General features: G+C 40.8%; 1 protein-coding gene across 1 annotated transcript in view; it reads right to left on the bottom strand.

Moving 5' to 3' along the window:
* LOC124053448 (synapsin-3-like) overlaps window positions 1-16,194 on the bottom strand; it is a 96,213-nt gene extending 80,019 nt beyond the window's left edge. The window contains exons 1-2 of the mRNA XM_046378609.1: window positions 16,026-16,194; window positions 6,503-6,955 (exon numbers count right to left, since the gene is read on the bottom strand). Coding sequence (XP_046234565.1) covers window positions 6,503-6,903 — 401 coding nt within the window. The 5' untranslated portion in view covers window positions 6,904-6,955; window positions 16,026-16,194. The remainder of the gene's footprint in view (window positions 1-6,502; window positions 6,956-16,025) is intronic.
* Between the last annotated feature and the right edge of the window lie 887 nt (window positions 16,195-17,081).

Genomic DNA, 17,081 nt, shown 5'->3' on the forward strand with positions numbered 1-17,081 from the left:
TCAATTTAATTTACAGGCCGCTTGGATCTCTGGTTTGAACGGCCGCTTTATACATTTTCAAACGTAAACATTCAGCCCCTTAAAGAGGTCTGGGCCTTCCTTCTCCTAGTCATGCACACACCCATTATATAAACACCATGGAGCTGAATTGCTTTTTTTAACCATGAGAATATGTTCCTTCTTTTGTGTACCATTAATAGGAACTGAATGAGTCATACATATGGACAAAACCATTTGCCCCTCCAGGGTGTTTTTACAGTTATCCCTGCTTCTATTTGTATCCACTCAGCTAAACTCGATGTTGGGCTCATACTGCTGTGTTTATAAAGGCGATTTTCTATGCTGGACACATATTTTTACATGAAGATTAAATTCCCCATGTGTCCCCAGTTTAGCTCATGTTTTCTCCTATGAAGAATGCAATGTTCCCAGTGATAGGAAACAGTTCAAGTTTTATCACAATCTGACTAGTAGTGTAATTGTTGCCTGTCAAGGCCATAAACCTCATGTGGGTCCACCTGACAAATCCAACATTCACTATCTTTTACCTCTCTTTTGGTCTCCACACACTCCAGAGGCAAATATCTATCTAAAACATCTGACAGACTAGTCGAAAATTGAACGTGTGCACAGTGGGTTTATTGGAGCCTTTTCACGGAAATTGAGATTGATGAGTGCAAGCCACCAAACATTGGGTGTCAATTCCACCCTGTTCTCTGCCTGTCTCTTCACCGTTGGACTGTCCTAAAAGGCAAGAAGGCCTACAAAAAGAGAGACTGACAAGAGCACTGATCCTGAACTAAAACCATATAGTTGTGGGCCAACAATTCAAAACAATGAGTTTAAGGACACTAAAAAAGCTCTGCATTGCTGAAGGGCTCTGAGACAGGTGAATATTCTCAGGGGTTTATCACTATGACTGATCCCTTTTACGCACACGTAGTTGCAAGAGTCATTGTTTATATAAAATTTTAAGCATGTACTTCCACACACTTCAAGGGTTGAGTATGCTTAAAAAAGAATCAGCAAGTGCCTTGTAGCAACATATGATTACTTTCAAGTAAAAAAAGTACTCTAGCAAGCAAAGGAATTATGAAGGGAAGAAAAAGTCAGGTGTCCCTATATTAGAGTGACAAAGTGTGTGAAGGGTCAGTCAAAATTGTTTGCTTTTGAGGGTGACCATAATTTCAGCTTCAAATGTAAACGAAGGTCCCCTAAAATTAACATAGTCAGTTTAACCAAAACCACAATATTTCCCTTTCCCTTCAAAGAAGCAACTAACTTCAGAAAGAGGTTTTCAGAGTCTGTTGGCCAGTCCAAAAAGCACCTCATGTTATGCATACTTAGGCCTTTAATGGTCAGTTGAAAAGAAACAACTGGTAACAATGTGTATTGACAAAAGGTGCACAATTGTCTACACTCTCCAAGGCCAACAGTGGAGTTGGAAATGACAGGGGCCACAGTACAGGGAATTGGAAAGCATAAAAATGGGTAAAGGATGGGATGTCATGATTTAGGGACCTCAGACTAGAGATAATTCAGACTAAATTGTTCTGATTAAGTAAATTTCTTTCTTTACCTTTTAAGTGCTTTTTAAAATAGTTCTGGTATTTTGTAATGTTGCCCTGTGGTTGGTTTGCAGTTTGTCAACTTTCCTGTTCTTGAGGTGCAGCATGGATTGATAAATGCCTCAAGACAGTCTTCTTTTTGCACTTGAGATGTCCAGCTTCATATTGCTCAGGGCAAAAAGAGGATCTCATGGCACTCTGCTACTTAGATGGAGAAGTAAACACTTTGCCATGGTGGGGCTGCATTGAGAAGTCACATGCTCATATCATTCAGAACACAGTGCAAACAGACTGACAGCTTCTTGGCGAAATGTCTTACATATCAGCCTGAGAGAGAGCGAGTGAGAGAAACAGGCAGAAAAAGAGGGATTGTCGGTGGTGGCGGTGATGCTCTCGGAGACTTTGCCTCAGTGCTGTGTACTGCTATTGTGCATGAGTCATTGCTGGAGGCCAAGCCTGTCAGGACAGAGCTGTGTTTCCCCAGAGACTGCAGCCTCTCTGCTGGAATGCCCAAGAGGAAATTCAGCCCTCAGGCAGGGAGCGATGGATGGATGGACATCCTCGCTTCTACTGTGATACCTTCACTGTGACTTCAAGCCAGGACAATTCAGAAAGACTACAGTAACTGATATGAGCTTAAATAAACACACACCGGCTTCAAAGCATACCAACAGCATTTTGCAAGAACATTTTAAAACAAACCGATCCGAACGAACCGATTGATACTGAAAGAGTTTAAATTAGTCAGCTGGTACAAAAGTCATCAGCAACTTTTTGATAATAGATGTAATCCTAGATCTAAAAGTTTGAGGGTTTGAGGCTGATGGTCAAAGAAAACAAGCAACTGGAAAATGTGAAAAAGAAAAACAACTTTGGCTTTCTAACAAACAAAAATCTGAAGCTTAATCGATTGGATTGATGATGGATAGCCACTTGTAGTGAGAACTATTGCCTGGCTCTTCAGCCCCTGTTTAGCACTATATAATTTTAGCATCTTTTAGCTCACTGTTTTAGTTTAATGGGCCACAACAGCGTCATTTCCAAGGAGAGCAAGCATCTGTTTTCAGTGAAAAATTCTGAATAAACAAGTGCACACAACCTTAGCGACTAGCTGCTGGTGGACCATTTTGTAACCAAAAAGTCATATATTTCCCTTAAGAGCTGGTGGAGACCAAAACAGAGCAAAAGGAGATTAAAAAGTGGAAATTCATACATAGGTGGTCAGAAATCTGGCTCTAGTGGCAAAAACATTTAATGCAGGCTTAAGTAGTTCATTTGAATCACACAGAAGAGTTGTTGAGAAGTGGACGAGTGTTACATTTTGACACAAACTGCACAACTGTCATGAGCCTGCACTGACTGAAACATTTTTCAGATGATGCTCTTTAATATTTTCACTGATATGCATCTGAAGGAAAATACTGAGCCTACAGCTCAGCTACAGCTGTGTGGGTGTCTTGAATGATGAAAGATAATAAGTGGTGTTGGATGGTTACAGTTCATTGTGATTATTTACCTGGTGGACATTTGCCAATGCAACAGAGCTGTGCTGTTGCTTTAGCTGTCTCTCACAGCTTTTCCTCCAGATAAAACAGCTTTAATGGCTGCTGTGTCAAACCCGTGACCATGGATGGGATAAGATCAATGTTGATTTATGTAAATCCATTAAAAACACAACAGCAGTTCTGAGAAGGACTGCTGGATGACTCCAGGAACGCCACATGGTGGCCTAAACGTAAATACAAGATTTCATCTGAAATCACCACAGGGCCGTAGAGTAAATTAGAAATCTGGCCAGTGTGGTTGAAACCTGTATCTCGGGCAGAACAGAGATTTCAACAGCAAAGCAGCACACAGTATGCCTTTTATTTCCTCATGCTCCATGAATCAACAACAGGACTCAGTTGCCTAAAAGCAGGTTTCACATTGTCCTAAATGCAAACACTGTGAATGACACAACATCGTGACAAAAACACGTTGCCAAAGCAGCAGCCAAATATTTGGTCTTTTTTTTTTTTTTTTTTTTTACGAGTTGTAATTGTCTACGGGGGTCGAACTTTAACTGTTAAGCTGCTGCTTCATGCTTTACCTGCACCTTCTGAAGTGAGATTCAGTGATATGTCTGCTCCTCCTACAGGGAAAGAAAGCTTTCAGATTTCACTAGATTTTGATATAACCTTGAGTTAGGGCATCAATAGTATGTCTTCTTCTGATGTGTCTTGGTGGTGATGAGTGTTCTTCGGCGGCGGTTCTCCAACCTCAAGTTAAGGATCCCTACACTGACACATACACTGACCATGGACCCCCATTTGATAACAATCTGCCCCAGGGTACCCCTGTAAGAATTTTACTTGCAAATGAAAGTAGTCAGTGTGTTATTCTTCATTTCATTAATGTCAAAGAAGATTCATGAACATCTCTCAGTGATAATGGTGTCCTTGGAAAGTGATTGACATTGAATCCAAAAACATATGTATCATGTTTGTGTGCTCATATTTGACTGCGTTATGAGAAGAAGAGAGATTTGTAACAAAAATTTGTGCGTGCAATATCGCTGTCTGATCTGAGGCATAGGACAGCCATGGGACACCTTAATATGGGTATCAGTATCAATACCAGTGCTATGTGTTACTCTCAAGCCATTGTTTGCTAAGTGGGAACAATGTAATGTTCAAACCTGTAGGACTGCATCCAGGCTGGTCTGGGGTGAATGAAACCAAGTGTGAAGATTTAATTTAATGTGGTCGAACAGTGTGACTATGCAGGCAGAGAAGAAACACCCTGACCTGTCACAGTCATCATTGATGCAGCTCAGCGTGCATTTATATTAGAAAGAAATAGAGTCTGTCCCTGTGGCTGATGTCCTGCTTTGACTGAGAGGAGCTGCTGCTGATTACAGAACATCTGCAAGTGTTACAAGAGCAATGGAAGAGTGTTGAACATAAACCTCAGAGACTATCACACATTACCCTCTGCTGGCCAAAGCCCTTCACTACCACACTGCAATGGGAGGACTGAGGTTAAACTAGAGTGCCACTCTGTGGCCAGAAAAGGAACGAATGCACAAATCAAACAAAATGAATCTAATTTCAATCTCTTTGTTTATCAAAATGAATGTCCTTATAAGCTTTCTTCGAAGGGGTCCCACAAACCTGAGTGGCACTTCAATGTTCAGTAAAGACAGAAAAATATATATTGTAAAGATGATTTCATGTTTGCTGTTCGTCATTCAATCTCCTGTGAGTCTGGTCGTTCTATCTCACACTGATTTTTTTTCTAAAAGAAGTGAAAATATCTATATATAACACCTCTCGTTTGATTTGCCTTGAGGAAAATCCACATCCGTATTCAATTTCCTTCAGGACAGCTAACCTCTGTAGGCTTTCAGAAAAATAAAGGAAATTCTCTGCAGTGGTATGTGGAGCCTTGCCTTAGATAGAAAACAGAAATTAATGTCCCTGAAACCAGGAAGGTGTGTAGGTGTGTACGCAAGTCTACTACAGTACACCTAAAAAGGAATCAGAGACCAAAGAAAATAAATTAATGTAAAATGGTATTTAGGAAAACAAGACACTAAAATTACTTACTTTTTGTCGTGAAAAAGCAACCAAGAGCTTGTAAAAGCCTTGTTAATTCTCTCTTTATATCAGAAACTGAGCCTGTTTATGTGAATAAAAGCCCCTGCTGTTCTCTCAAGAGTGAGGATGGTCCCTCAGAGTGAGCCTGGATGCCTCAGTGGGTGGATGATCCTCTGACGGCTCATTGCAGATACACCAGGGTGTGAAGAGGAACGGGCTCTTTTGGGATTTCAGCCAGCCGGATTAAAGAAAAGAGGTCACCCGCCTTTTCAGAATATTGAGAGCAATCGTGGTGCTTTTGACAAAGCTGTCAGTGGGGCGCTTTAATTTAGTGATCATTTTTAGACCCTGGTCTGATCTCCCCGCAGAGTCTCAGACACAGAAGCTTCAGTACATAATGACACCCCCCCCACCCCCCCACCCCAAGTGTGTAGATAAATTCGAAGGGCTGGAAGTGGCTAATAAAGGCTTCACTGAGGTTGATTTACCTGCAACTTTCAGGCAACAGAATAACATTCATAAAATGGAAGAGTGACTTATTGATTCAGGGAGACAAACATGATAAACTGGCTGCTGCGTGTCTTGACTGCAGCTCTGGAAATCAATTCCTCCCCAGCAAAAGACAGCTGATCATCGGCCTCTAACACGCCTGTGTGCGCCGTCGCTGAAAGGTGAACCCATCTCTCCTCATTAAAGTTCATTTATTCTGCTGTCAACTCGAGAGCAAAGGACCTTCCTCTTGTTACCATGACAATTTTTATTCCCAAACAGAAAGCCACGGTATAAGGTTGCATAAGCCAAGGACGTACAAGTCTATCATAAACAATATGATGTCCCACTCCTTTAGTGAACCAGAAGAAGAAGCTAAAAGAAAGTAATTCTAATTAGCTTACTGACACTTAAAAGTCACCTCCAAAGCAGCATGTTAAAACAATACTTAAGACATTGTGGGAAATATACTTGTTTGCTTTCTTGGAGAGAGTTAGATGAGGAGACATTTAGCACTCTCACATCTGTGCATTAAGTATGTAACAAAGATTCCACACAGGTTGAGCTTGTTAAAAATGCTCATTCAGTTTAAACATACTCACCTTTTCATAGAGCAGAACTGCACTGATGTTACTTACAGCCAGTAAAGATAGAAAGTGAGCAAAGATGCTCATTGGTTTTTGTGATCCATTGTGGATTTGTCAAGGAAGATAAACATAAATGAACTGGAACACTGAACAACCAATAACTCGCAGTTCACTTACTTAAACTAAGAACCACTTTGAGACAAATCAGCGTCATCAAGTCATTTTCTCACACAAAAGTAAAACTGGGATTACACATTAACACAATGAAACTTCCACTCACCAGTCTGTGTGCTGATCATCGATGACCAGCAGGATCTTAGGCTTGCGTATGACAGGTTTGGGTGGCTGACTGCCTCCTGTTGAGGCGCCTTCAGCAGCTGTTGCAGCTGATTTGGCGTGTGCAGCAGCAGCGACATTCTGGGCCATCTGAGCACTCTTCACCACACTGGAGAAGGAGCTGAGGAAGCTCCCTGGGCCCGACGCCGAACCCGAAGTCGATCCTGAGCCCGAGCTTTGAGCCTGACTCGGGAGGCTCGGGGGCTGCCGTCTCTCTGTGGCTGGGGAGGCAGGAGAGGAAGTGGATGAACCTGGAGGGGTCGGCCTCTGCAGATCCATCATGTAGCCATTGGGGAGATTGGCCACAAAGCTGCTGTCTGACAGGCGCCGGCGGAGGTAGTTCATGGTGATGGGCTGGTGGGTCAGTCAGGCCAGAGGAGATGAGGGGGAACAATGCCTGAAAGTGAGAAAGGAGCTCTTCAGTTTTGCAATGCCATTCATGTCGCTAGTCTCACTCTAACATCCTTCTTTAATTAAAAATATATTAAAGCTGCATTAATCAATATTTTTATATTAGCAACGGAAAAAAAAAAAATCAGTACATGCATTGGGAAAGATATCACTTGAAGTGAACATCCTACAGAAAATTACCACCCAACTGTACTGTTCCACTTTTAGCATCTTTCAGCTCATTGTTAGGATTTTACACACAACTTTACTCTTTCGGTTCACTCTCACCACGCACACTCAGCCAGGTTAAGGCAGACACAGTGAATTCTAATTGTGCTCTTTTTTGCTAGACATTTAAATAGACATCTGTTTGCTAACATGTTTTTCATGTCAACTTTCTTATGTGATATTATGTCAATGTTGTGTTGACAACTTGTTTCACTGTAGTGAAAATAGAATTCACGCAGGCAGCTCTAAAAATGCTGTTTAATTGTGACAGATTATCCATTGAATGAAATAATATTAGCATATTATCACAATAAATATAGGAGTTACACTACAGGTATTCCTCACAGATTTGGTGGCACACATAAATTTAGTACAGACAGAATCGACAGAATCAGATGTTCACATTAATTAGCAAACACAAGATCTGATGTGAAAAGTCAGACCTGAAAAAAAGTGTCAAGCTAAGCAAGGAGCCAAACAAAAGCTGACATGCTTTTATACTGAAAGTGTTTACAAAGTGGCACAGCTACTGATTTGCATAAGATTAAGTTACCAATGCAAGGTGGCACAGAAACCGCTGGCAAATAATTCAGTGACACAGCAGTGATGTTGCAAAGTTGGAGCAGTGATTCACAGCTCATTTCTTTGTAAAGCTGATAGAGCCCGCTGGGAGCAAGGAAACAGTTATATAACACATGGAACCCAGGGTGGCAGAGAAGAGACATTCAAGCAGATTAGCTATCAAACTGTAACGAAGCAAGCATACTAGCAGAGGGGGGTAGAAACCCTTAAACCTGATTAAAATTAGGCCGCTCTCATAGTAAATGGAGCTTGGATGAGATGAAAGTGCATTTATTATTGAGGCGTCGAGTCTCAGGCGGATGTGCCCTGTGTTTGTGGCTGTGTTCTTGTAGTTAAAGGGAGAGGAGGGTCTAACAAGCCTGCAGCAGGAGGAAAAGGATGTAGGGCAAATATTTCATCTTGACAAGTTAATGTAGTCAGACAATCATCATCAGGAAGTCTTTGACAGTGTTATCTATCTGCGTGGGCATCTGCAGGCAAGAAACTGATCTGTGAACCCGACCTCGGAGCTCTACAGAGGGTCTAAAGTCTTATTACTGTTAATCATGGTACTGTAGTTTCTCCAATACTGCACTGTTAGCCAAAGAGGAAATTCTCTTTTTATTTGCCTTCTTCCAGGGAGCAGACAGAAACTTCACTTATGTTTGTGGAAGGAGTGGAAATAATAGAAGCACAATTCTGAGTGCAACACAAAACAATTCAAGAACACAACAATCTACAGCCTCCACAACGACCATAGAGTTAAATCAATGCTGCTCTTTAACTGTTTCAGCAAAAAACTGAGCTCCTGCATTAGACCACATTCATTTTCACTAGAAGTTCCTAAAAAACTTGCAACTCAGTGCTTTACCTCCTCGTAAAGATGTTGTGGCCAGCATGCTTGCAAAAGTTGCTTATTAGTACATTCAGCAGACACAAGGAGACGACAGCATTCATTTGGAGCTTTTGACCACCTGGAGAATTTTCCAACGGTCACTCTCCATTTAACTCCGTTTTGGTCTCCACCAACTTAGGGAAAGGATGAATTGCTAATAATCCATTTTGTCCACGAGGTAGTTGCTAAAATTGTTTATCAGCTATTAAGCTGCGAGCAATAAAACCAAAACAATAAGCTGAAAAATGCTAAAAAATACCATAGAACTGCAAGGAACTGCAAAGTGTTGATAATCATCTGGGGATATGTAACTATGAATTACCCCTTTAAAACTGCACAAAGTTATTTAACCAATTGCTAATACAAAAACATTGACTGATTTAGTTTAGTACCTGCGACCCTGACGGAGAAGGGGTATAGAAAATGGATGAATGGATTTAGTTTAGTACAATTAAAAACATGTTTTTAATGAACAAGAGAAAGGATATTCCTGAGGAAATAGTTTCAGAGGTGGATTAATATACATTTGGTGCCCTAGTGAGCATATTATTATTATCACTGTACATGACAAGATTAATAACAAAACATATCACCCAGTTCAACTGTGTGGTTCATTGATATGTTTTTCTAATTAGATAACAGTGGAGCTCTATGGCAAAGGGTAGGATCATATGCCAACTTCTGCTACACAGGATCAAGAAGTAAGACCAGGAAGGAAGATGCAGTGTGCCTTCCAGTGGCTGACCAGCCCATCCAATCAAAGAGTAAAGGGGCTTTCTCCAAGGAATTATGGTTATGTGTCAACCAACCGCAGAGCTCTTACAGAGAAAACTAACAGGGCTTAAGTCAAATTATGGGAAATTGCTAGAAAACAGACAGAATAAAGACAAACAACAAGCAGTGGCAATTACAGCCACAGGGCTGGATCCCATTGGACAGATAAGGAGCTGTCTGTTGAAAATCACTATATACACTACTGGCACATTCCTCACTTTCTCAACACCCTATAAGATGCTTTCTCTTTGTGCCAGAGCACATCTGACACTACTGCCTCTGAGTTCTTTGTGCATTATATGGACACCAGAAGGAAACCACAGAACCTCAAGCTGTGTTAATGCTGACCTAGACATAAGAGTTTCACAAGAAAGAGAGAGACACACATGGCAGCTGGATAAAAATAACATCTTGGGTTATCCACATTTTTATGATCCTTCAATATCACTTTGTGGTGACAGCCTGTATGGCCAACCATAAAAAGGATGTGGCTGTCAAATCATATTTTATGCTCAATATTTACAGACCGAAGTCCACCCTAACAGAGCTGATGAGAGGTACAGTAAATAGTGTATGAAAGGAAATATTAGAGATGTCCTTAAACTCTAACAGCAAACAGGACTTTAGCTCAGCAGTAATCACAGGCTTTTCTCTGTAATGATGGGAAAGGGGAAGATAATATCACACCAGACTCTTGGACCCCTGCTGGTTGTACAGTGCATGTTGAGTGTGTGTGTGTGTTTCTTATTCTATATTTAAAAATCTTGTAATCGATGAAGATGAAGGGAGCTAGCACTTCCTCCCTGCTGCTCTCAAACTGTTTCATGTTTCGCTCTTCATTTTTTGCATCCTGATTGCCAATCTGTCACATATTCTGAAAGGCTGTTCTGCGAATTCCGACACCAGGGTCTGTTAACTGATTACTAAGGACATGCATTAGTGTCAATCCGTCATCTCTGACTTTATCTTTTTCCTGTTTCCTACCTTAGATGTCCACTTTATGCAATTATGGCCATTAAGTGCCAATGGCAAACACACCACATGTTGATCTTAATTAGATAGATGGTGTGAGGTGCACTCAGGGGTTACTGCTGGATGAAAAACATGTTGCTCAGTAAACTTTCTAAGTACAAGCCTCTTCTAAATACTGTCTTACACCTTGAATAAAAATGTACACTCTTTGTTTTTAGTTTTAGGAAACTGGTGCTATGGGGTAGGAATGCCCATGGTGGCAAATGTTATATGTATTATCAGGGGGGATTGTGGGTGTAGATGTAGTCCTTGAAAAAAGTTACTTACTTGCACTAAGTTATATTTAGCTACTGACAATTTTCAAGTGATTTAACAACCAACTGTTCAATTTTGCATATAGAATTTTTACATACATAATTCCTTAAAGATGCACTTTAAGGAACAGTTCACCCCAAAATCAAAATTACTTTTTTAATGACATTTACTATAACTGGTTTGGTAGTTAATGAACTTCATGTTATTGTGAAATGATAAGTGGCTTCAGCATCCTTGCAGGCTCTTACAAGAGCCCTCCTCACAGTCCACCAAGACACTAACACACACAGTCATTGTCCAACACTGGTAAACTGTAATGAGCTTAAAGGGATCAGTGTGTGTCTGCTGTGTAGCGTATCCCCATGAGCACTCAAACATGGCTTTTATTATTCATGACAGTATGAGCTGGGGGTGGTAACCAGTTAGAGCAGGGGGGCTGCTGCACTCAAGTCAAAGTGAGGAAAATGAAATTAAAGAAAAGCGCGATAGCAGAGGGACCAAACGCTGGGATGGCAGGTGGAGTTTAACCTGTCCCGAGGCATTCTGGGGGATAAATATGTTGGACTTGCTCCCAAATGGATATTCACAACAGTCACTATCCTGGAATTTGACAGTAAAAAATCCATGGAGTTAGAGCTGTTGTCATGTTTAGAAATGATTATGTTTTTATTCCCCAATGTTGGTCCATCTGGGTGTCCGTATGTCCAATCCTCCCAGGTCCAAACCAAGATATTAACAGCTACCAAGCATATCGGAATTTGACATATACTCATGGACCCCAGAGGATGAATCCTATTGTTTTTGGTTAACACCTTTCCTTTCATCCAACATCCCAATTTGTCCAAAATCTCCACAGAAAACAAATATCTAACTCTAATAAGTAGATGGCCATGCAGTTACTGAGTCCATCTATGCTCTTGAGAGTCTGCTGAATTTCTTATTTCCTTGACCTCTTCTGTAATTCTGCCCTAGCTCCAGGCTCTAAGAATAATGAAACCATCATTATGTTTTTGTTTCGTCCAATCCTCCCCCTCCTTTAACTGCATATAAGATCACAAGTTATGTTTCAGTCTTCAGATTTGCTTCCCCCTGACTGTCATTTCAGTATGACACATCTTCACAGCCTTGGAGATTATTCAGATTATTAGACTGCACCTACTCAGAGTTAACTCAGCTAATGAGAACGTTTCTCAGCAAGGCTCACAAAACTAAAACAGCCTCTTGTTTGCTTATCCTGTTTAGACTTATTTTTCTTTATAAGATTTTAAGTCAAATGTTCAATATTTTTACATCGTGTCCACTTTAGTTATTGGGTCAAAAACTAACGTAGTGGCTCTATGGATGATAACGCCAGTCTGTTGTTCCACCACTGTGCTCCAGACAGAAATATCTCAACTATTAGCTACTTTGAATTCACTGTTGAATGGACTGCCATGAAATTTTGCACATTAATGGTCGCGATGAGCAAAATCTTTGGCCCAGTACAGTACTGGCATGACTGCATAGTGGCAATAATAAAAGAATTCCTGTATTCATTGCTGCTGCTGTTCATATCTCATGAATGTCAGTGTCTTAAGTCTACAAATTCCTATACATTCATCGTGCAATAAAACAATCCGTTTTACAGCATAAGATGGGTTACGGTGATCGTACTATCACTTAGCAACCTGATTCCTATTTTACTCACAATCCTACACGTGGTGCAGAAGCCCAGGTAAGTAGCCGAACACGATGGTAACATGACTCATCGTTGTGTATCTCGTACTCGTGTTGCTACTAGGAGTGCACTAAGAGGCTGAATATTCCATGAAAAAAGCCTGGAAAAAAGCTTTGTTCTAACAAACAGTCATCATGTATTGATAAATTAAGGCTGCAGTCTAAATGAAGGACTTGAGGACATATGAGACCTGTATGCACAGTGTGACACATGTACTCTATAATGGGGAGTGTAAGGCTAAGATAAATCAGCATTGGACTGGCAATTTGGAAGCCACTTCTGTAGAAAAATAGCTAACAATAGCCCACACTTCTGTGCATGCAGTAGCAGAATAAACTTCAATCCTAGATCACCAACATTACAAACAACTATCATCTATATCTTGAAACTGAATTTTAAGGAAAACACTGTAATATTTCCAGCAAAACTCTACAAAAATCATTTACACGGTTTAATTTCTGTTTTACTAATCAAACAATTTCAGCCTCACCTTAATCCTTTAAGTAATACACCACAAGTGTTCAGACTACTTCGGACTGTATTTTTTTGCACAAATACAATCTACACCAAACATGATATCAGAGTTAGGTTCTTTTCAAAGAACAATATCTTATAGTGAATTAACAGCTGGTTTGAATTCAAAACTAAAATCTTGAACTTCCTGAACGTTGTCGACTCTGCTGTGGCGAGACGTCTACAGAAATGACGGCGCTGAGTTGTTGTGGGAGGTTGTGTGGAAGCCTGCTGCTTATTTTAATCAGCCATTACAAAACGTGCAAAATGCCAGCTTGTGGGGACACTATTAGGCTTAGGCTGTTGATTTCAGTGCTTGAAAATGTTGACATGCTGTGAAATGCTTTCAGTGCACTGAGTCTATTTTAAACAGATTTTTCAGGCCTTTTCAAACAGAACAAGTGCAAAAAGACATAATAAGACAATAGGCTACAATCATTATTATAAATTAAAGATAATCGAGCTTAAAACCTAATCTGAGAATCTTGCGCCTTTCTGCACTCACAGAACCACCCAGCAGGAATGAGAACATCATCCTCGAACTGTGAACCTTCTCGACTGCAGTGACAGAACGTGTTCAGCGACACCACAGTTTCAGCTCAATGCGAGAGTGTCTGCAGCAGCTACGGCGAGCTGGCGAGAAGTCACAGCCGAGTCACCATGCAGTGACCTCACCACCCTTTTCGCTGCAGACGCCACATTAGCGTACACACACAGACAATGCAGGGATGAGGCAAGAAGGAGAGCCAACCTCAGACCTTTCTTTCTCCCTATACATGCTGGACTGCTCAGAGGGTTAGATGGTGTCATTCAAATGAAACCTTTAGCTTGAAAGGGACAGCTTCTTGCAGCTTGGAAAATATTGAGCAAAATAACCTGGGATTTCTTTGGACTGTATTGTTAGAAACTAGACAAAAGCACAAGCTAATATAAACAAAATTAAATCATTTTCATGCAAATATAAAAGAATTCTAAAGACAAAGAGCAACAAAATGATGGTATTCCACACTTAACACACATCATTGTTCATTCATATCTAAGTTATGACTAACAGACTGTTGATGAATCATTTCCATATAAAGAGCATCAGCAGCATATTGATTCAAAGCTCCATTCAGAACAAACCAGCCCCCACACTACTACAACTTGTTTCTACATTGAAGTCTTCTCCCATCAGAAACTGGACACTTTCCTCCACAAAGGCTGGTGTACACATAGAAGCACTGAACCAGCCGATTAGGGACGGAAAGGTCAGTGTTACTTTGCAATTTTTTATTTCACCAGAAAAAAAAATAGATCATTAGTGGCTGCAGGCCGCCTTTCATGCTGAGGAGCATCTGTTGGGAGACAAAATAGATAACTGGTTATGGAGGGAACACTTGTGTCTGCCGCCTGATTGCCTGATAAATATTTCATGGCGTTTTTTTGACAGTATGGTGTCATTATCATCAATATTGAGAGCTGAGCTGTAACATGTGTCCTCTATATGCAAGGAATTATGTTTTGAGCCAGAAATGAAATTACAATAAATATAGATTTTTGTGTACAACACTTAGAGCCCCCAGTAATCAGCTAAACCAGGTCTCTGTGTGCATGGTTTGATTAACCGTAGCCTGGCAACAAAGGCAAATGACCCCAACATCCATCAGATTCTGATTCAAATATTACAACATTTTGATTGGTGAACAAAAATATTTGACATCACCTTTTTCTAACCGGGCACACCCACCTTAAATAGGGTTGGAAGAGCACAGAGAAACAAAGAACGCTCCCTAAAATTGAACAGCCTTAACAAAAACTGTTGTCAATGTCATGTCACTGTTGTTTGCATAGGACTCTGTCATTGAAACACTGACTGAAAAAGTAACTTTTACAGACCTTTAAGTGGAAATAATCAACATTTTGTATTAACATGGATGACATGACTAATTGCATGAGAAAGAAGTAGCCCAAAGTGGCAAACCCACAGAGATTAACTCCAAAACTCAACTGTATGCTAGCTTCTCAGCACCAGCCAGTGAATACACAGGACCATTTAGCATTTAGCAGCTATAGAGCTAGGTATATTTTCAGGAATAAGCGGAGAGCAAGACAGCATATATAAAATATAGACAGAGAGAGATAGATAGAAAGATATTTTGAAGGGGGACATATCTGAAATAATCATTGACAAATACTGTCATAATCCTAACTATACCTAACAAATTGCCATTACTATCGTTACTGGCACTAGCATAACCTGGATAAGGGGGGGGGCAGAACCTTGGCAGAACCCCCAGAACCCCCCCACCCGCCAAATGCTGAGTGCATGGTTACGCCCTTGATGGAGAGCAAAACATACAAGTGAAATTGGGGACCTACTTTAAAGACGCACAGTTCAATATGGACGCTATTGTTTTTCCTTATCTGCTAGATGTGTAAACAGGCAACTACTTGCAAACAATAACCTTTTAAGCCAAAAGATAAGAGTGTGCCAGTTTTATGTTCACAGCTTATTTCCACTGCACGCAAGTGACCATAAAACACGGTTTTGTCTTGAAAATAGGGGTAGGCTCATCAATAAAATAAATTAGCCATTATCTTGAGGCAAAGCAGACGTCAGAAAAATATATTTGCTTAACTTAGGCTAAAGGTGGTTTTCTGTATTTGTTTCACACCTCTAAATAATACGCATACACGCATCAAAATGCTAGTAAACTGACTTTGTAATCCACCGTCTCCCCGGGTCACAATCATGAAATGGATACTCCCACCTTCCCCACCTCCCTCCCCTAATGAAACGCTCAGCGGAGGAGTGACTGGACTGTAGGCTGCAGAGACATGGCTGAGGGAATCCCTGCACAAACCCACTGTAGTACATCAGCAAGCTGTCATACCATTCTTGACAAAGCAAAACATTGCGCTCACGGGTCAAACCCCATCCTTTCCATCCTAACCCAGTCGCAACAAATATGACAATTATAAAAGAAAAACGGATAACGTGAGCTTCATTGTCTGAAGCAGGTGATTTCTCCCAACAAGCACAGCCGGCAGCAGGAAACCCACACACGAGGGAAACAAAACATGAGAAAGATGCTGGGGATAACTGCGCACATAATTTACCTGAGCGGTTGTCAGTGATGAGAAAGTGTCGGATGGTGACTCTTCTTCTTCTTCTTCCTCTTTTTGTGGTACTGCTTCTTCTTCTCCTCCTCCTGCTTCTTCTTCTTCTTCTTCTTCTTCTGCGATCAGGTCCACAGTCCTCCTTTGCCTCCCAGCCAAGCCCCCCACTCACTCTTTCTCTCTCTCTCCCTCCCTCTCTCTCTCTCTTTCTCTCTCTCTCTCCACAACCACAATGCATGCCGGGAACGTGAGGGGTGTAGTGAATCTATTACCGCAGTCGATCCATAAAGCTCATTGGCCAAGAGGGAAATTGAGGGAGCATCTCTCAGTAAAGCAAAAGCGGAAAAAATGTGAAGCAGGGGTAAAAAAAAAGTAATAATAATGTAACATTTGAAATTTTATTTTGTTGTTTTATTTGCCTATCTACTAATCATTATATTTTATATTAACCATGCATTAAATGGCTGTAATCTGACAAGATGCACTTGTAGTGACAAACCCACATACATACACATGCACCACTGCAGTTTCTTCTTCTAAATCCACTGTACGCTAACCTGAGGCAGCCATGGACTAGAGGTTGGAGAAGCGGCTTGTGACCGGAGGGTTGCTGGTTTGATTCCCCACCAGACTGGCAGGAAAAATGTGGGTGTGGTGGGGTGATTAATAAGGCACTTAACCCCCAATTTGTTCTCCTGTGTGTTTCATTTCATGATGCATGTGTGTGTGTGTGTGTTTCAATCAGTGATGGGTTAAACGCAGAGAGGTAATTTCCCAGTTTGGGATTAATAAAGTAAAAAGTAAAAAAAAACAAAAAAAAAAACAAAAAAACCTTGCAGCAGATAGCTCAAGTTAGCAACTGGGTAGTGAACATAATAGAGGATGTGGCAGCTAAAGAGCCAGATATTTCCCATAGGACACAGTAAAGACTGAGCAAGAACATTCATCAGGTGGCCAAAAACAATGACAGATGTTCATGTTGTTCTTTCTTTGCTGAATATGTAAACTGGCACCTTTTTGCACATTCAACATAACATTTTTATAAGGCACAGCTTG

Source organism: Scatophagus argus, chromosome 22 (assembly GCF_020382885.2).
Source record: "Scatophagus argus isolate fScaArg1 chromosome 22, fScaArg1.pri, whole genome shotgun sequence".
Taxonomy (NCBI): domain Eukaryota; kingdom Metazoa; phylum Chordata; class Actinopteri; family Scatophagidae; genus Scatophagus; species Scatophagus argus.